The sequence below is a fragment of the Mauremys reevesii genome, linkage group 15 (assembly GCF_016161935.1).
Source record: "Mauremys reevesii isolate NIE-2019 linkage group 15, ASM1616193v1, whole genome shotgun sequence".
In the NCBI taxonomy this organism is placed as follows: domain Eukaryota; kingdom Metazoa; phylum Chordata; order Testudines; family Geoemydidae; genus Mauremys; species Mauremys reevesii.
Window position 1 is genome coordinate 26,050,483 of NC_052637.1, and position 20,947 is coordinate 26,071,429.

Sequence of the window (20,947 nt, forward strand, 5' to 3'; positions counted from 1 at the left end):
AAATCAATGGCAGATATGCATGTGCGTTGGAGCATCAGGACTACAGTGTTTTAAATATTTATCCGACAGAATTAGTTTTCAAATGCTTAAGCCAATATGTAAAATAACACTTTTCTATAAATGTATTTTAATAGTAGTATACAACACATTAGAAATAGCATACTATTTCCCTCAAACTAGCAAAAGTTGTACTATCTACATATAGAGGTCATTCAAATTAAGTAGATAATTACTCGTGTATGCTGAGTTTCAAAATCAATAATCAAGCTTTGATAGCACCTAGGTGTAGATGTTTGAAAAAGCCAATTGCCTTCAAAGAAAATTTGAACTGAATTGAGTAAATATTGTACTTTCATATGTCAAAAGTAATTTAAAGGAGTTTCTTCACATGCTGAAATTATACGGCATGCTTATGTTTAAGGTCTTCAGAGTATATAAAAAGATTTAAGGTACAAGACATTTACTGTAAAATTCAATACCCAAGGAATTATTTTATACTACATTATAAAGAAATATTTCCATTGACTTTTTGCAAAGGAAAGGAATGATACACAATTGCAAACAGTTCCCCTTTCTTTGAGTAAAATAAAATTTTAATAAATCAAGCACTTTCCCTATCCAAATACTGCAGAGGGTTGACATAAAGAAATCTGTAAAGTCTCATGGAAATACAGGATTTCACAAAGCATGTGTCTAACCATACATTTTTTTGCCACATTCCTAATTTATATTTCATACTGACTAATTTCCAGCTGTCTCAGATTACCACCATAATTTTGAAGAGAGCCAAGTCCCCAGATGTTTTCCCCTGAAAGTCTCAAAAAATTAACAATGCAGTTCCACAGAAATGTCATTAAAAGACAACAGTTAGCAGAGTCAATATAAGCATGTAGAATAAGATAAAACAGAGAAATGCATGGAATAAGACTCCATAGAAATGGGGGAGGGCAGATTATGGAATCCACATTGACAACACATCTCAAAGAACTACAGTTACTATAGGATGGGGGTTCTCAAACTGGGGTTTAGGACCCCTCAGGGGGTCACAAGCTGTCAGCCTCGACCCCAAACCCTGCTTTGCCTCCAGCATTTATAATCGTGTTAAATATATTTTAAAGTGTTTTTAATTTATAAGGGGGGAGGGGGTTGCACTCAGAGGCTTCCTATGTGAAAGGGGTCACCAGTACAAAAGTTTGAGAATCACTGCTATGGGCCAAGTAACCATTCTTTCTTCTTTGAGTGATTGTCCTCATCGATTCCATTCTTGGTGACTAACAAGCAGTAAAGTGTTTGCTTGGAGGTGGGTAAGAGTCCCCTCCTTTAAACAATTAAAAGAAAACTGGGAGGTTATGGTTCACATGGAATTCAGACCAGAGACAAAGCTGGGCAGGAATCTGGGATAAGGCCTGAGAGTGACCGTCCTTATGAAACACTGTGTAAGAGGGACTCGTCACAAGAGCCTGAGTCTCCCCTACCCTTCGAGCTGATGTAATGGCTACTAAAAAGACTGTCTTCATCAAAAGTGGTAAAGGGAACAGGATACACAGACATACCAAAAACATCTAAAAATAAATGAGCCTTTTACAGTTTTATCAGAGTTGCTCCAAGTTACAATTTTCATATAACTGATATACATACATTTCATTGTACAGATAAAGACCTATTCACAGAGTCAGAACGTTCCCGCACATGTGCAGGAAAAAGATGAAATGTACATTAGGGTATGTTATGCTCAATAAATAGCACTGTTCCTGGCTCATTTCAAATCCTGACATATTTACTATACTTAAGTGGCAGCAGGGTGTTTTCCTTAGAACTAAAAAATAATAAAAAGTCTAGTAGTTAGTGAAAGTGAGCCCATGTCTGCATGGTTCTGCTCACAATACTTCTTTTAATACTCCCAATCTTCAAAGGCAAATAACCCTTCTGAAGTTCTATGTCAGGGACATTTAATGTAAAGTAATAAACAATTCACAATACTTTATTTTAAAGTTGCCTGAAATCAGTCTCAAATGCATTCTGCTTGATAACAAACTTGTAAATTCATAGTATAGACCCATGGACCCACTCCTGCAAACTTTTCTAAACCAGTAGATTATTTGCCAGTGTAAAGGATTCTCTTCTGATTGTGGATTGCACTGTCAGGCAGCATAATTGGATATTGTAGAACCACATTTATTTTCTCAAATTTCAAACCATCTAACTATGTCCTTGCATTTTAATTTAGTAAAGAAACTAAGACAAAACTGTTCAAAGAGGCAGCAGTTTTTCCAAAGCAGCATAAGAAGTCACTACAGTGTTTGGCAAGCTCTGAGTCTATTTCAGAACTTTACTTTCGAGAAAGATTAATGCTCACGCACAATAGATTCTGTGCATACAGAACACTGACATAAATCTGGTGTAGTTACGATTTTTATGTTTTGTCATTTGACTCATTAACTTGCTTAATAGCTAGATAGATCCGGCAATGGCTGGTATAAATCTTGTTGCTGTACTTCAGCACAGCTCTCTAGAATTGTTTTATATTTGTGGCCAGGCAAAAACCTGCAGTCCTCCAATGACACTGTCTTACAAAATAGTATCTTCTTGAAGATATTATGTCTTTACTCATTAAACATCTATAACATTTCATACTGTACTTTTTTATTTAGTACTGAACAAATCCCATAAGGACATTCTGTGATTTAGTGGAGACTGATGATAATCATGTAACATCATCATGCAACAGGCTTGAAATTACAGCTTTAGAGAACCGCAAAGAGTACACCATTTTGTTCTCAAGACCCCATACACCAGGAAGTTTTCTGTTACGTAGCCATAAGAAATATGCATTATCATAAGCCAGTTATACTATTAGAAGATTCTTTTATACAAAATATCCTTTGAACCAAAGGAATGTTGCAGAATGCCAAAACTCAAACCCCAAATGACAACTACTTTTTCAGATTACTTGAAATACTTGGGCTAAAATTATTTCAAAAGAAAACATCTGCTACCAAAATGCTTCTGAGTGAGACATATTCCACACAGTTCCTCTAAGCCGTCATCTTTAGTTTTCAAAAAATGAAACTGTAGCCTGTCTGCTCTATATGACAAATGTTACATGATGATGCCATATTTTATTGTGCTCATTTCTGCAGAGAGAACAAACTTTTTTTCTGTCTTATTTTAACTGCATGTGATAGAGAAACTCTCTTGGAAATCAAGTAAAAATACCACAACTAAAAGTCTCAAAACATCCCCATATGCACTCTCTATAAAGCTATTACTCATAAGAAACAGAGTCCCTATTTCCTTTCCCATCAAGAGTCTCCTCAACTTGTGCTCACAAATAATTGATGGAAATTAAGTGAAGTTTTGCTACCCCTACCTACATATGAACACAGCACACAGTAGGTACACACACACACACTCACTCCTGGGAGAAGCCACTTGAGTTAGTGGGAAAAATTCATTGTCTGCCTGTTTGCTCTTATGAACAGAGAAGAACTAGTCCAGGTGAATGGCTGCTTCAGAAGCACCCCTGCCAATGACTTTGCTGTACTGGAATACAGAAGCACCAAGAAGAGGCAAATAGGTGGCTTCTAAAAGCTGCCGCTTTCTCTCCTAACTAGGGCGAAAGCTAAAAAGTAGCACATTCCCATAGTTACCAACCGCTCTTTTACTGAGAAGACAGGATTACAGTAGTTTCCCCAACCTCACCCCACCACTCCTCTCATCTCTCTGCTGCTTTGCTCATTGCCCCATCTCCTCTCCATCCTAGAGAGGTTGTTTAGACACAGGAGGTAGGGAGCTTCTTGGAGCTCTGCTTTGATTAGTTTTTTCAGCTCTGGAGCTACAGGCAGAGTAGCATAATTAGTTACATGGAATGAATATGCCCTCCTCGAGTGGTCTCACCCCAGGGACCTACCCCACAGGTTGGGAATCACTGCCGTAATAAGAAATATTAAAAACTTTGTGTAAAGAACTCATGGATGAGCTGAGTCTACCTGACAAATATAGCTTACTGATAGCTTACTGATAAATACTACTACTCTGAAACCTGATAAATGAAACATGTTCTTACCCTTTCAAATATGGCATTCTGAAGCCAGAACCCCCCTCATTAGAAATGTGACCTTCATTCACAGCATACTGAAGTTATTACATTTGGACCCTTTAAACAGAGGGAAAAGTGGTACACGCAACATTACACAGGTTGAATATTTAATAGCTCTGATGATGAGCTGTGCAGTTATTTGAACGTTTTACAGCAGGCGTTTCCAGGTGTTTCATGATTCTACCAGGAACTTTATTTATAGCAACAATTTCTGGGAAGACTGGAGTCTCCTCTATACAGTGTATACTCTGAATTAACTAAATTTTCACTGACTGATCTCTCATCTCAAAAAATTTCATGGACTAAAACTTCAAGCACATACAAGTTATTTAGGTACAACTTCCAGTCACAAAGCAGTTTGAGAACCACACATAACTGCAAATGCAGTTATTCATTCTACATATAGAAAAAAAGTTAGCCCCAAAATTGCAATAAGTGATTCCTGAAATTGAAAAAATATTTAAAACTGTTTCACATAACTGGAATAATAAGGTATTGACCCTATATAATTTTAGACTGGGTCAAGGGTAATCATCTTATGTAGGATCCAAAGCTAAATGTTGACTCTCTTTTGCATTTAAAGGGAAACACTGAGGGCTTGTCTACATTACTTGCTGGATCGACGGTCAGCGATCAATCCAGCGACAGGCGATTTGCCTCAACCTCCCACCCCGCCATAAACGTCTCACCCTTACTCTCACAGATATTATGGAGTACACAGCAAGCAGCAATAACAATGGGAATATTGGTTTCACGGTGGTCTAACCTAGTCAGTAAACTGCGCCAGCGAGCTTTTAAATGTCCAAATGCACATTCTACCACCATTCTGCACTTGCTCAGCCTGTAGTTGGAACAGCTCCTTACTACTGTCCAGGGTGTCTGTGTATGGCTATGGCTTCATGAGCCATGGCATTAAGGGGTAGGCTGGGTCCCCAAGGATAACTATAGGCATTTCAACATCCCCAACAATAATTTTCTGGTCTGGGAAGTAAGTCCCTTCCTGCAGCTGTTCAAACAGACCAGAGTTCCTGAAGATGCAAGCGTCATGCACCGTTCCCGGCCATCCCACGTAGATGTCGGTGAAATGTCCCTTGTGATCGACCAGTGCTTGCAACACCATTGAAAAGTACCCCTTGCAGTTTACATACTAGCTGCCAAGGTGGTCCGGTCCCAAGATAGAGATATGCATTCCGTCTATCGCCCCACCACAGTTAGGGAAACCCATTGCAGCAAAGCCATCCACTATGACCTGCACATTTCCCAGGGTCACTACCCTTGATAGCAGCAGCTCAGTGATTGCATTGGCTACTTGGATCACAGCAGCCCCCACATAGATTTACCCACTCCAAATTGATTCTTGACTGACTGGTAGCCAGGGGCGGCTCCAGGCCCCAGCACACCAAGCGCGTGCTTGGGGCGGCATGCCGCAGGGGGTGCTCTGCCAGTCGCCGGGAGGGCGGCAGGCAGGCTGCCTTCGGCGGCATGCCTGTGGAGGGTCCGTTGGTCCCGCGGCTCTGGTGGACCTCCCGCAGGCATGCCTGCGGAGGGTCCGCTGGTCCCGCGGCTTCGGTGGAGCTGCGGGACCAACGGACCCTCCGCAGGCACGCCTGCGCGAGGTCCACCGGAGCCGTGGGACCGGTGACCGGCAGAACGTCCCCCCGCAGCACACCGCCGTGCTTGGGGCGGTGAAATGTCTAGAGCCACCTCTGCTGGTAGCTGTCTGGCGTTGCAAGCTTCCACAGGGCTATCGCCACTCTCTTCTCAACTGTGAGGGCTGCTCTCATCTTGGTATGTTTGCACTTCAGGGCAGGGGAAAGCAAGTCACAAAGTTCCATGAAAGTTCCCTTACACATGCGAAAGTTTCACAGCCACTGGGAATCATCCCAGACTTGCAACACTATGCAGTCCCACCAGTCTGTGCTTGTTTCCCAGGCCCAGAATTGGCGTTCCATGGCATGAACCTGCCCCATTACCACCATGATGTCCAAACTGTCAGGGCCTGTGCTTGAGAGAAGTCTGTATCCATGTCCTCATCACTATCGTGATTGCGCTGTTGTCGCCTCTTTGCCTGCATTTGCAGGTTCTGCACATACTGCAGGATAATGTGTGAGGTTTTTACAATGCTCACAACAGCAGTGGTGAGCTGAGCAGGCTCCATGCTTGCCGTGGTATGGTGTCTGAAGGAGAGCAGGAAAGCAGAGTTGCAGCGGAATCGGCGGATGACGACGGATGCCATGAAAATAGATATTTATACAGAATGACAAGAGGACATGGCAAGGTGGATTCATGGCACCAGAAGAGCAGAGCTGCAGCAGAAGCAGTGGAGGATGACGGCTAGCACTGCGCACATTTCCCTAGGAAGAACACACATACCCGGGAGCCCATGACAGACAACATGGAGAAATTCGCTATTGAGGCAATATGACAATGGTTAGCAGTCCTACTGCACTGTCTGCTGACAGCAGCACCCAGGACACAACAGCGGCGGTGTCGGTCAGCTGATCTGAGCAGGCTGCACACTTGCTGTGGTATGGCGTCTGCGCAGAAAAAAGGCGTGAAACGATTGTCTGCCGTTGCTTTCATAGAGGGAGGGGAGACTGACGACATGTACCCAAAACCACCCACGACAATGTTTTTGCCCCATCAGGAATTGGGAGCTTAACCCAGAATTCCAATGGGCGGCGGAGACTGCGGGAACTGTGAGATAACTACCCACAGTGCACCACTCCGTAAGTCGATGCTAGCCATGGTAGTGAGGAAGCACTCCGCCAACTTAATGCGCTTAGTGTGGGTATACGCAAATCGACTAAAATCGATTTCTAAAAATCTACTTCTATAAAATTAACCTAATTTCGTAGTGTAGACATACCCTCGGTTTTCCCTAATTTTCCTTACACTCAAACTCAAGAAGAAACCCAAGTTATTTCTTTTCCTCTTCCCCTTGTCATCCCAGAACTTCAGCCTTCCTGGTAATATGCCATTCTACCTAGAAAGCTCTCTGTCTCTTATTACCTGCTCCCTGTCAAACCTATCAACTGCTGAGCAACACCTCTTAATGTGGCTGTCTGGTCTTTATAGCAACAGTGCTAGGAAGACTCAGGCTCAGCTCCGCTCCCCTCAACCTCTAAAGCTAATGCAAGCACATGTCCTTACCACAACATTTAAAGATGGAGTGAACAAACACAAAGACTACATAAAACAGTGCTGCCCACCTTCGCAACTGTGGAAGCCACCCAGAAATGTATATACTAAGCATTGAGACAACTGGCTCGCTCATATAAAAGTAGCTGCTGATTGTCTGAAACCTTGTACATACTTCATTGAACATCCAATCATCCTTATGAAAAAGCATAGATTTGGGTTATAGTCAGTTATCTTACTGCAGCAGATTCATTCATGTAACCAAATCACCTATTCCCAATATTTTTTAACTGTATCATTCATGAACTCATTCTTTGCTCAGTTAAGGTTACTATTACACTCTTCATCTCTGTCTCTGCTTGGTAGGCAATCCTCCTTTAGTACAGCCTAGGGAGGTTGTGGAAGCTCCTTCACTGGAGCTTCCACAACCTCCCTAGGCTGTAGGCCCTCATGGTCATTTGAGTTTGAGACCCCTGATCTAAATCAACCCAGTGCTGTGTTTGAACTGGAATGATGATTAACTCCAATTAAAGCAACAACCAGCTGTGCTTTTATCTCTTTAAAGGAGCAACAGGCCTTATTACTTCTCTGGATGTTCCAGGAAACGGCTGGACATTTCAGGGCAGACATTTCAGGATACTGGGGGGAATTCAGGCCTGGGGAAAGCGTTGGAGTCACCATGGCCAGGAGCAATCAATACTGGTGGTGACCAGAGTAGGTGGCTGTGGTGTAACAAACACGCTGCTGGAATCAAACCAGCTGAACCAGGGCTCCTTAACACACACAGTCTCAGTGCATGCTTGTATGATGGTTGGGAGCGTCCAGACAGAGAGCTACAGGAGCAGAGCATTTTAAGGCACTCAGGGTTACAGAACAAGCAGTGACAACCTCTCACTGGTCTGGGTTGAACCCCATAACATGACATGGAGAACCCCCCGAAAGCACAAGTTGTGCTAAAATAAAATAGGAAAATAATAAAATCGTAATTACAAATGCCCTAAAAAACAAACAAAAAAACAAACAAAAAAAAACAACCACATTTCAACCACACATATACCTGTTAATTAAGCATTTAGAAAGTAAGACAAGTAGTAATGGCCTAAAGGGTTAATATTGTTAACAGAACAATAGTGGCAGAGGAATAGACTACCAAAAGCAATGATAAATGTACTGTTTATGTGAATAATGTAGTGAGTGCAAAAAAGAATGTCAGACTAGATAGTCAGAATGTTTTTGTTCTGGTCATTGTATACAGAATATGCTTTTTTAAAAAAATCCCAGATATTGTTTCTGGTTTTGAGAGACATCCATCAAAGACCCCAACCATACTATCATCTCAGTGTCATTAAGGGTGAATCTTGGCCCCTTTGAAGTCTATGGGAGTTTTAGCATTGACTTCAATGGAATCTATCATCCCAGCCACAAAGAGCAGGAGAGGACTTCCTCCAATGCTCTTCAATGCTGTTGGTCACATAGAGATGGCCAATACTGAGTAATCTCCTTTAGGTCTGACTGCACTACCTACCTGTGCGACATTCCTAGTTTCTGCGAGCCAAAGGAGTGAGTCACAGGTGTCCTCGCTCCTTGTCTCCTGAATGCTCAATGGACCAAGAACATATTTATTTATAAAGTGAATATGCTTCCCAGACAACTTTTAAAAGCTTGTAATTGGAATTCACTAATAAAAGTACTACAATGTCCACTGAAAGTATGGATTTTAATCAGCATGTAGTTATAGGGGAATTAAACAACCTCTAGCAAATCAACAGCCTATGCCGGGGTAGGCAACCTGCAGCTCGCGAGCTGATTTTCAGTGGCACTCACACTGCCCAGGTCCTGGCCACCGGTCCAGGGGGCTCTGCATTTTAATTTAATTTTAAATGAAGCTTCTTAAACATTTTAAAAACCTTATTTACTTTACATACAACAATAGTTTAATTATATATTATAGATTTATAGAAAGAGACCTGCTAAAAACATTAAAATGTATTACCGGCACGCGAAACCTTAAATTAGAGTGAATAAATGAAGACTCAGCACACCACTTCTGAAAGGTTGCTGACCCCTGACCTATGCCTTGATGTCTTACCGTTGTCTCTGTTAATCCACCGACAGACACCGTGAGACCCAGCAGTACATAATACTGATATGTTGGCAAACCCAAAAGCTGTGTGATTCGAGGGAAGGCTTGTGAGGGGGCATTCCAGTTTAAAGTTACAGCCTCTGACCTGTCCAGAGAAAAGAAAATTATCTTATGTTTTTATCTTAATACCTCTCTGCATAGTAATTGGTGTTCTTTGAGACGTGTGGTCCCTACGGGTATTCATTGTGGGGTGCACATCCACTCCATGTGCCTGAAACCGGAAGATTTTTCAGGAGCCATGTTCACTGGTCCAAGCCTATGCTCTACACTACCAGCCCAAGGGATTCTCCAGTTCCCACTCTACCACAAATCAAGCATGATCTGAGCAGAGACGAAGGAGTGTGGGTCGTGGAATACCCATACAGACTACACATCTCAAAAACCCCTCATTACTGTAAGGTAAGTAACCTTCATTTCGTCTTCAAGTGCTGGCTCCTACAGGCATTCACTGTGGGTGATCCCCAAGCAGTACTAATTAAGGAGGGTGTGAGGATGTATGCTGCTCCACCAATCACAGGATCACTAAACCAAAGGACACATCCAAGGATGAAGCTTGAACCAATTTCTCAATCATCCTGTGAGCAGCCAATCGTTGAGGTAAGGGAATATCAGACTGCCTTGTTGATGTACACTGGATGCTACAGGACAGAGTACTTTTGTAAACGCTGTCAGGAGGCCAAAAGGAAGACCCCTGTATTGAAAGTGTTCCAGGGCCACCATAAAGCACAGAAATCACCGGTGTGCTAGATTAAAGCCTATATGGCATCCTTCAAATCAAGGGCTGCAAAGCAGTTGCCTTCATTTAGGGAGATGACTGAGACCAAGATGGTGATCCTGAATCTTGAATGACATATGAAGACATTCAGCCATCTGAGGTCCAGGATGGGTTTCCAGCCCTTCTTTTTGGGAACCAGGAAATATCTAGAGTAAAAGTCCTTGTCCCAGTGTTGCGGAGATACAGGATATATCACCCTTACGTGAATTAGGGAGTCCACCTCTTGTCTGAGAAATGTCTCGTGAAAAGGGTCCCTGAAAAGGGGTTTTGGAGAAGGGGCAGAAAGGAATTCTACAGTGTACTCTGCCAAGATGGTCTCCAGAACCTATTTGTCCAATGTGTTATGCTGCCACATCAGAAGGAAACAGCCCAGATGGCCACCAAAGGGTGCAGTGAGTGGTTGAGTGGAGAAAGGTTGACTTCTTGATGGGAGGCTGGGAGTGAAAGGAGGATGGAGGTGGAGTAATTCTGCCTGCTGTGTGGTATCCTCTGGAACATCTTACGTGGTTCAAGGACCCTTTGATGATAGAAGGGCTGAGAGGCAGGATGGTTTCTATGAGAATCTGGCCTAGAATATTTCCTCCAGGATGCAGGGTTTGACAGGGTCAGGCCAGATGGCTACAGGAGAGTGTTAAAAGGCAGATATATTAGTCCCAGATTAAGTAGATCCCTTTTCACTGGGTAAAGTAATGGGGCAGTTCCAGAACAAGCAGGAACTAGCTAGAACCAATTAAGGCAGGCAGGCTATTTAGGATACCTGGTGCCAATTGAGAAGAAACTGCTAGAATCAGTTAGAACAGGCTGGCTAATCAGGGCACCTGAGTTTAAAAAGGACCTCACTTCAGTTTGTAGCATGCATGGGAGGAGCTGGGAGCAAGAGGCACTAGCAGCTGAGAGTGGGAAGGTGTATTGCTGGAGGATTGAACAGTACAAGCATTATCAGGGTACGTCTTCACTACCCGCCATATCGGCAGATAGCAATTGATTTCTCGGAGTTCGATATATCGCGTCTCATCTAGACGCGATATATCGAACTCCGAACGCGCGCCCGTCGACTCCGGAACTCCACCACCGCGAACGGCGGTGGTGGAGTCGACAGGGGGAGCCGCGGACGTCGCTCCCGCGCTGTGAGGACAGGTAAGTAATTCGAACTAAGGTACTTCGACTTCAGCTACGCTATTCGCGTAGCTGAAGTTGCGTACCTTAGATCAAACCCCGCCCCTAGTGTAGACTAGGCCTCAGACACCAAGAGAAAGGTCCTGTGGTGAGGATAAAGAAGGTGTTGGGAGGAGGCCATGGAGAAGTAGCCCAGGGAGTTGTAGCTGTTGCGCAGCTGTTCCAGGAGGCACTTTAGACAGCTGCAGTCCACAGGGCCCTGGGCTGGAACCCGGAGTAGAGGGCGGGCCCAGGTTCCCCCCAAACCTCCTAACTCCTGATCAGACAGAGGAGAAATTGATCTGGACTGTGGCTTCTACCAGAGGGGAAGGTCTCTGGGCTGTTTCCTGACCCACATGGTGAATCTCTGAGGCAAGCAAATCCGCCAGTAAGTGCAGGACCCACCAAGGTAGAGAAGGAACTTTGTCACAAGGGGGATATATTCCCAAAGAGCTGAGCATGCCATGGACAGTCCTTAAGGCAATGGAGTGATTCACCGGTTCGCTAAACAGATTTTTACTCCTGAAGGGGAGATTTTCCACTGTTGCCTAGACCTTTCTGGGGGACCCTGAGGATTGCAGCCATGAAGTCTGCTCATAACTGAAATCATCATGGAGCATGAGCTGTATCCACTGCACTGAGTGATGCTTGAAGGGACGGTTTAGCAACTAGTTTCCTTTCATCAAGGATAGCCTGGGGTCTAAGCTCATGTGGCAGTTTATTAGCGAATTATGACAGTTTATTGTAATTAGTAAAGTCATACTTGGACATTAATGCCTAGTAATTCACTATGCGGAAAAGGAGGCTAACAGACGGGAAGTTCTTTCTGCCAAAGAGATCAAGCCTCTTGGTATGCTTGTCCAAAAAAGTGGAGCTAGGTAGCATAGTCTGTTACACTCTGTGACAATCTGGGCCACGAGAAAGTTCAGATTACAATGGGAAAATTAATATTCCAACTCGTTGGATGGAACAAAATACTTCTGTTCTGCCATTTTCAGGATGGGGTCACATGTAGTTAGGGTGTGCCAAACCACCTTAGCAGAGCCCAATATTGCCTCATTAATAGGAAGGGCTACCTTGTTAGGGCCTGTAATCTGAAGGATGTCCAGGAGCTTATGTGTAGCATCTTCAATGTCCTACAGTGGGATCTCAAGGGTTTCCTCCTTAAGAGGTCCTAATACTGCCTATAATCATCTGGTGATGAGGATGAGGCCAGCGTCATTTGCTCGTCTAGGGAGGAGGAAGAAAGAGCTGCTGATGGATCTGACAGGACTGGCTGTTCTACCTCCTTGAGGTACTCTGGAGGGGGAAATGCGCTTACACTAATCCCTGGGAGGGGACCTCTATCCGTTGTATTGTCCAGAGTCCTCATTATCCAGGGGCCTACTGCAAGGGTCCCAGAGACCCTGTATGGCCAATGGGCAGGATTGTATGGGTATGGCAGATGGGCCCATGGGGTACTATTGGTCCCTGGGCTAATGTGCTCCATGGGGGATGAGATGGCATCTAGAAGGCTCTGAAAGCCCTGTCAGGGCATGTCTCTCATCTCTGGACAGACGGGGGAGCTGCTGATATTGCTGATGGTGATCACTGGAGGAATAAGAATCACCTGAGTCTACTGATGGAGCCAATGGTGCTATTCATCTTATAACATTCGGACTAGAGGAAGGAACTGGCGAGTAGCATACCAATGTCGGCACCTCTTCTCCACGACTTGGGGCTAGTGAGTGACATGACATCAGTGTACAGGTGTCCCTGGACAAAACTGGATCTGAAAGGCTCAACGATTCTGGATCCATGTAGATTGCAAGGTCCTCAAGCAGGGTATATCAAGGCTTAACAGGCGGAGGATGAGAGGGGATTGTAATATAGGTGGTTCTGACACTGCAGGTTTGGGTCCAGCTGTCTTCTTGCAATGCAGTACTGCTGCTGTAGAAGCTGAACAGTTCCTTCTGTCCTTAGATGGTGCAGGGATTGGTCCTGCCCCTTGTGTAGATGCTTTTGTAGTGTTCACCGTTCTTGGTACTGTCAGTGCTGGCACATGTTCTCCGTGAGCTCTAGACACACCTGTACCTGGGTGTGAAGTCTCATTTGGTACTGAGGGTAACAAAAGGGTGAAATCCCCCTCCCCCCACCAATAAAGAAAACTACCTAACACCAACAGTTAACTAAGAAAAAAAATATTTTCATACATGAAATTTGGGCAGAAAAGCTAGCAGAAGCCAGGGACACTGGAGAGTTCGGTCTCAAACCATGAGCAGTAGAAAGGAACTGGAGAGTCTGTGTCTCCCCTGATGCCCTCGCTTCAGAGCATAAGGAAGGCAGAGGGTGCAGACACAGACCATGGACATTGCTACAGAAAAACATCTTCTGGCTTCAAGCACATGGTGTGCATGTACATCCACAGTGAATGCTATAGGGACCAGCATTAAAAGAACTTCAATCACTGCAATATCATTAAGGATGCAACAAATTAAATCATATGACAAAACCAACACTTTTTGAGTTAAATGCCCATTTTATTTTATTTTGTCTATATTTCATAATTTTTATACATTCTTTCAATCCTTACAATATATTCAGCCACATGCCACAATTTCTAACTCCTCCTTAAATACTCTATACAAATCTCAATGTGTATTTGCATACAGTAGCTAAATTAAGTAAGTTTTGATGTATATATTTTAAATTTCCATTGGCATAGAGCACCTCCTCCAATGGAATTGCCCGTGGGAGGTGATGGGGTTGAATGACTAGAAAACCCTGCAAGAATCCCCCTGAATTATTTTCATAGCATCATTACGCAGAATGTGGGGTGAGAATGGCACCACATAGGCAGCTGATCCCTTCCCACCATACACATATAAATGCAGGAAGAGAGGAATCCGCTCCCCTAATTCCAGCTAGATTATGTGGTCCACTGTATTTTTTTGTTTGCCGCTTGCCATAGTGAAGAGAATAAAATCAGGAAAATTAACAGGATATATTATTTCAACAAAATTCCTCTATGTTTGAAATTAATCGTATCTTTTCCTTCTCCCCTTCAGTATGGCACACTTCCAAGCCTTTAAAGACACAGCAGGATATGTAACAAACCTCCCAAAAAACATACTGGTGTTGTCCCTATTAAATATGCTGACAGCAACAAACAACCAAGTAGGTAACCTGAATTTAATTTTAATGCTGGTCCAGGACAGTTCAGTTTAGAACTTTCAAAATATTGAATAATCTTAGAACCAACCACATTATAGCATAAGATAATTCAGTCATGATTGGCCAGTTTCATACTATACGAATAGAGAGGAAGATTTTTACTGCTCTAAACCACATATTAATTTGTTTAAATATTAAAAACAGCAAAGGATATACTTGGAAAGGATATACTCTCTCAACTGTTGACGCATAACTAACCTCTAACTATTGTGGGTTAGGTGGAAACTTTCCCTGGGGTAGGTTATCCAGAAACTGTTCACTGCAAGATCTGGAGCCAACTATTGTCAGAAGCAGGATACTGCTCTAGACAGACTACTGAACTAATCCAGTATGGAAATTTCTACGGGCTGGTCTACAATTGGGAACTTACATCAGCATAGCTACATCTCTCAAGAGTGTAAAAAATACACACACCTGAGAGACGTAGCTATGCTGACCTAACCCCTGGTGCAGATAGTTTTAGGACAACAGAAGGTGTCTCAAGGAAATGGATTACCTACACTTGAACCGCTACAGCTGTGCTGCTGTAGCAGTTTAAGTGTAACCATACCCTAACGCTCCTAACCACCCGTTAGAGATATTAAATATCTGATGGATTCTAACAGACATTTACAATAAATACAGTCCCAATTATTTGGAATATATTTTTCTATTGGCATTTACATCAATATCTTCTTTGGAAAAAAAATAGTTCTTAATTCTATTTAACTAGAAAGAAATCCTAGTTTGCTTGGGCGTTTTTACACACTGATTTATTCATTACATTGACGTAGACCAGGAAGGATTTTAACAGACAACCCACAAGCCTTCCTTAATAAATAAGAAGGTGATAAAGATCTAGATTACCTTGGAAATATCCTCTCCAATTCTTCCCGGTGCGGTATGTGTGGAATCGTAGGGTTGTCAAAGTTCAGAAGAGTGAGGAACACAGATCCTGCATGAGCACGAAATCTATCTATTTTTTCAGCTGATTGCTGGGCCACGCAGCACATAATCTGTTTACAGCTACAAATTAGGAAACAAAAAAATAATTCAATCCATCACATCACAATACATAAATAAATGTGTATACTTTAAACAGAAATTGCTTAAAGAAATGGTTAAAAATAATTTCTTGCACCTACTCAATTGTGGAATGGGATTGCCATTTTACTCTATTTGACTTTTTGTAGTGAACATTTAGATCAGGGGTAGGCAACCTATGGCACGTGTGCCGAAGGCAGCACGCGAGCTGATTTTCAGTGGCACTCACACTGCCCGGATCCTGGCCACCGGTCCAGGGGGTTCTGCATTTTAATTTAATTTTAAATGAAGTGTCTTAAACATTTTAAAAACCTTATTTACTTTACATAAAACGATAGTTTAATTATATATTATAGACTTATAGAAAGAGAACTTCTAAAAATGTCAAAATGTATTACTGGCACGCGAAACCTTAAATTAGAGTGAATACATAAAGACTCGGCACACCACTTCTGAAAGGTTGCCGACCCCTGATTTAGATGATGCATGAATTACCTACCGTGGTACAGAATCTTTAAGAACAGCCACAAGTTAACTTATAAAACACCTCCAGATCCAAGCAACTAGATCAGGGGTGGGCAAACTTTTTGGCCTGAGGGTCGCATCAGATTTCATTAATTGTATGGCGGGCCGGTTAGGGGAGGGGGCCATGGCCCGTCCCCCACCTCCTATCTGCCTCCTGCCCCATCCAACCCCCATGTTTCCTGACAGCCCCCTCCCTGGACCCCTGCCCCATCCACACACACCCCTCTCCCTGTCCCCTACCCGCCCCTGGACCCCTGCCACCCCATCCAACCCCTCCTCTCATTCCTGACGGCTCCCCCGGGACCCCTACTCCATCCAACCACCCCTTCTCCCTGTCCCCTGACTGCCCCCGGAACCCCTGCCCCTGACTGCCCCCCTACTGCCCCATCCAACCCCCCCTCCTTCCTGACTGCCCTCCGGGACCCCTGCCGCCATTCAACCCCTGTTCTCCCCAACTGCCCCGACCCTATCCACACCCACACCCCCGACCACCACCCCGAACTCCCCTGCTGTCTATCCAACACCCCTCCCGCTCAGTGCCCCCTTACCGCGCTGCCTGGAGCACCAGTAGCTTGTGGCGCTACAGCCACACTGCCTGGCTGGAACTGGGCCATGCCACCGCCGCCGCCATCACCACCACGCAGCACAGAGCACCAGGTCAGGCCAGGCTCTGCAGCTTCGCTGCCCCAGGAGCTCACAGCCATGCTGCCCAGAGCACTGTGCCGGCAGCAGAGCAAGTAAAGTGAGGCTGCGGGGGAGGGGGAACAGCGGGGGAGGGGCCATGGTTAGCATCCCAGGCCAGGAGCTTGGGGCCCAGACAGGACAGTCCCACAGGCCACCGTAGTTTGCCCACCTCTGAACTAGACAATAGTAATATTAATAATACCTTGCACTCATGTAGCACCTTCCATCCAGAAAGATACCAAGATGCTTTTTATGGACTGGATGTTGGATACAGATCACCAATGAAATTCAGCCACCATTAAGGTGGGAATGTAGAAAAAACCCTGATACAACTGTGTTTCATTGAGTAATTACTTCACCTTTTTAATGCGTCTGTCTAACCCCACCTGTTTTTCTCCCCCCAACTCATGTATCTAGATTGTAAGTCCTTCAGGAAAAAGAACTCTCCCTTCTATGAGGCTCCACCATATCTTTGGGCATGGCACAAATTACAATAATAGTAAATGAGAGAGACAAGATGGGTGAGGGTAATATCCTTTATTGGGCCAGCTTCTGTTGGTGGAAGACACAAGCTTTACAGAGCTCTTCTTCAGGTCTGGAAAAAGTAACCAGAATGTTACAGCTAAATACAAGATGAGATAGCTTGTTAAGCACAAGTGATTAAAACATGTTGCAGGAGACCACTTCAAATAAAGTGGGCAATTGACACCACTGCAGTCATAGGACAAAGGAGGGTTAGTGGGTTACAAATTGCTGTAATGAGCCACAGAACCTGATACCATAACAAATGTGGAGAATAAGAAGATTTATTCCACAAAGTTACCACCACCCACAACTATCAGATCCCCACCAACAATCATAAGAATAAAGAATAATTTCACTGGACACCCCTTCTGGACAAAACTACACAGCTGATCATTATATCAATTGCTTAGGGAAAAAAATCGACTGAAATCCTTAACAGACCATCACATCCACCACAATCTCTCCACTGCAGACGGGACAGCTATACAGTCCCTGAAATCCAGACACCCGATAGTGATCAAACAACACACAAAGGGGGGAACCCATTGTAGCCTTCAATTATGACGACATCAATGAGGTCAACCGACAACTGTCAGACACCACCTACTATATAAAACTCAAAGACCACCTCATACCTCAATTCACCCAGGAATGTAAGGATATTATCAAATCCTTCCCAAAACTTCAAAAGAAATTCTACCACCTCATCCCCAATAAACCCAACCCAAAGACCTTCTACATGCTTCCCAAGATACACAAACAAGAGAACCCAGGCAAACCTATCATGTCTGTCCATGGCACTCTTCCTGAAGTAATATCAGGACTCTCAGAAACCATCCTCAAACCACTCAGCACACAAAGGGCCAATTTCCTCCAGGACACAACTTACTACCTCCAGAAACTCCACAACATTAACCATCTCCAGCAGTACCCCATCCTTGCTACCATGGATGTCCCCTCCCTATATACCAGCATCCCTCACCATGACAGCATTGTCTCAAATATCTGCAAGGCAATAGACAACACTCATATATCCAACCCAAACACATCGCCACACACTTCCATTTCCTCCCCATCTACAACAATTTTACATTTAACAACAAACACTTTGTCCAAACTATGGGAACAGCCATGGCTACACTAGGGTGGCTCTCCAACCTCTTCATGGGCCACCTTGAGGAAGAATTTCTGGAAAAACAAAACAAAACAAAAAAAACCAATAATATGCCTGAGATACATTGAAGATACTTCCATTTTCTGGGCAGGTGACCTAAACTCCCTCATAAATTTCCACCACAATTTCAACCACCACTGACCCATCCATCAAATTCTCTCTACAACACTCACATACCACCACTGACTTCCTGGCTGCCACTATCAGCATCAACAGTGGAACCATACAGACAGCTATATAGAAGAAACCCACGCATCACTACACTTACCTCCACAGATCCAGTAACAACCCAACACACCAAAAAATCTGTTATCTACAGCCTGACACTCAGGAGCATATTCTGTGACATCTAGGAAAAAGTCTGGGATATACACTTAACACTCTTAAAACTACTTTCACCATACAAGGACACTCCACCAGAGAAGTAGATTGCATCATGGAATGGGCCATCCAAATGCCCTGAGAGAACCTGCTTCAATATGGGGGGTGGGGGTGACCCAACCAACTGCACAACCCTAGTTGTCCCCTACCATTCCACACTGGAAGCCATACGGGGTATCAACAAAAAATTAAAGCCCATATTTGATATGGACCACATCCTGAAAAAAATCTTTCATGAACCACCTCTGTTAGCTTTCAAACAACCCCCCAACCTCACTAAGCTCAGCAGCAGCAGCAAACTCCCCACAGACCAGGACACACCACTCAAAGCAGCACCACACCCTACCAGAACAACAGATGCTAAATGTGTGGACATTTCTCCACTGCTAGACTAATCAATATCCCCCACAAGACCTTTCAAGATCCATGGGTCCTACTAATGCTTATCACAACATGTGGCACAACTCATCCCGGGCATCAAACGCCCCAACAACTACGATGTGCATGAAAGCACTCGCAAATGAACTCACAAAGAAAAATGATAAAAGACAAAAACACCCGGACAACCCCTTCAAAAGAAGAGCCTCGGAACATAAATGAATCACTCTGTTAAACACAACAAAGCATACACTCAAAAAAGACACTGACTGCAGAGGTATTAATTGCTCACTTCATTTTAAATAGTCTCCTGCCACATGTTAACTCCTTATGTTTAACAATCTGTCCCACCCTGTATTTAGCTGCGACATTCTTGTTACCTTTTCCAGACCTGAAGAAGAGCTCTGTGAAGCTTGAAAGCTTGTCTCCTCCACCAACAGAAGCTGGTCCATCTTGTCTCTCCCATATCCTAGGATCAATATGGCTACAATACCACTGCAAACAGTAGTAGTAAAAATAACTAGAATTACTCACATTATAGTTTAATAAGGACACCCGGGCTAACACACCTATTTTAGCAAATATGACAAGATTTTGTCATCTTCTGTCAAGCCATCAGGCTTACTGTTTTAAGTCTCATCTAAAATTTAACTTCTGGGACAACGAACTATTGCATAGAATCAGGTTGAGGCATATGATGAGTACCATCTCAAAGAGTTCACTTACTACAGCACCAAGAATTTTCTTTACAGGTCTCTCAATGAATGTAAATGGTGCACATATTTAGCTGACTGGTTTATCCACTCTACTCTATTTATCCACTCTATTCTGTAGATCCTAAACGGGGGTGGGCCAGGAAGCTCCATGCACGGCTCTCGCCCACAGGCACTGCCCCCACAGCTCCCATTGGCCGTGGTTCCTGGCCAATGGGAGAGTGGAGCTGGTGCTTGGGGCGGGGGCAGTGCGTAGAGCTCCATGCCCCCCCCACCCCCCACCTAGGAGCCAGACCTGCTGGCCACCTCCAGGGTGCAGCATGGAGCCAGGACAGGTAGGGACTAGCCTGTCTTAGCTCTGCAGCACCGCCGACCGGACTTTTAACAGCTCGGTCAGCGGTGCTGACTGGAGCCACCAGAATCCCGTTTCAACCGGATGTTCCAGTTAAAAACTGGACACCTAGTCACCCTATCTGCGAAGGTGAATACATACATTTTTGTGAAAAGCTTTGTAATACTTGGTAAGAGGTATTACATACAGTATGCAGGCAATATTATACGTATGGTCACATACTCTCTTGTAGTGACTGGAAGTTACTAAACATGAACTCTCAGAACAGCATACAAAACGTACAAACTACTTACATGTTAGCATCCAGCAACTCTGGCTCATTCTGTACCAACAAAAGTGTCACCTCCATTAAACTTGTCATAGCAGCTTCTCGTACCCTGTGGAAATGAAGTACAACAATTTTAAAATAAACGCACAGATACAATTCATCTAATTAAACAGATATGTTGTCAAAAAGTTCAAGCGTGGGTGCTGAAAGTAGGCACCTAAATAAATTGTATGATATTTAAAATGGCTGAGAACCCCTCAATTCAAAAAGAAGGGGCTCTCCCATTGACTTCTGCCAAAATATGGATTAAAATACCTAGCTTTAGGCACCCAATGTCGAAAACTGTGGCCATTTATAATATTTAGTTTTAGATCAGTAAGCTTCATATATGTTTACGT

General features: G+C 43.8%; 1 protein-coding gene across 8 annotated transcripts in view; it reads right to left on the minus strand.

Annotated features, from left to right (window-relative positions):
* TBCD (tubulin folding cofactor D) overlaps positions 1-20,947 on the minus strand; it is a 248,552-nt gene that overhangs the window by 33,539 nt on the left and 194,066 nt on the right. For all 8 annotated transcript variants that reach the window (XM_039501345.1, XM_039501338.1, XM_039501339.1 and 5 more), the window contains exons 31-33: positions 20,575-20,658; positions 15,373-15,531; positions 9,330-9,468 (exon numbers count right to left, since the gene is read on the minus strand). In XM_039501345.1, the coding sequence (XP_039357279.1) occupies positions 9,330-9,468; positions 15,373-15,531; positions 20,575-20,658 (382 nt within the window). The remainder of the gene's footprint in view (positions 1-9,329; positions 9,469-15,372; positions 15,532-20,574; positions 20,659-20,947) is intronic.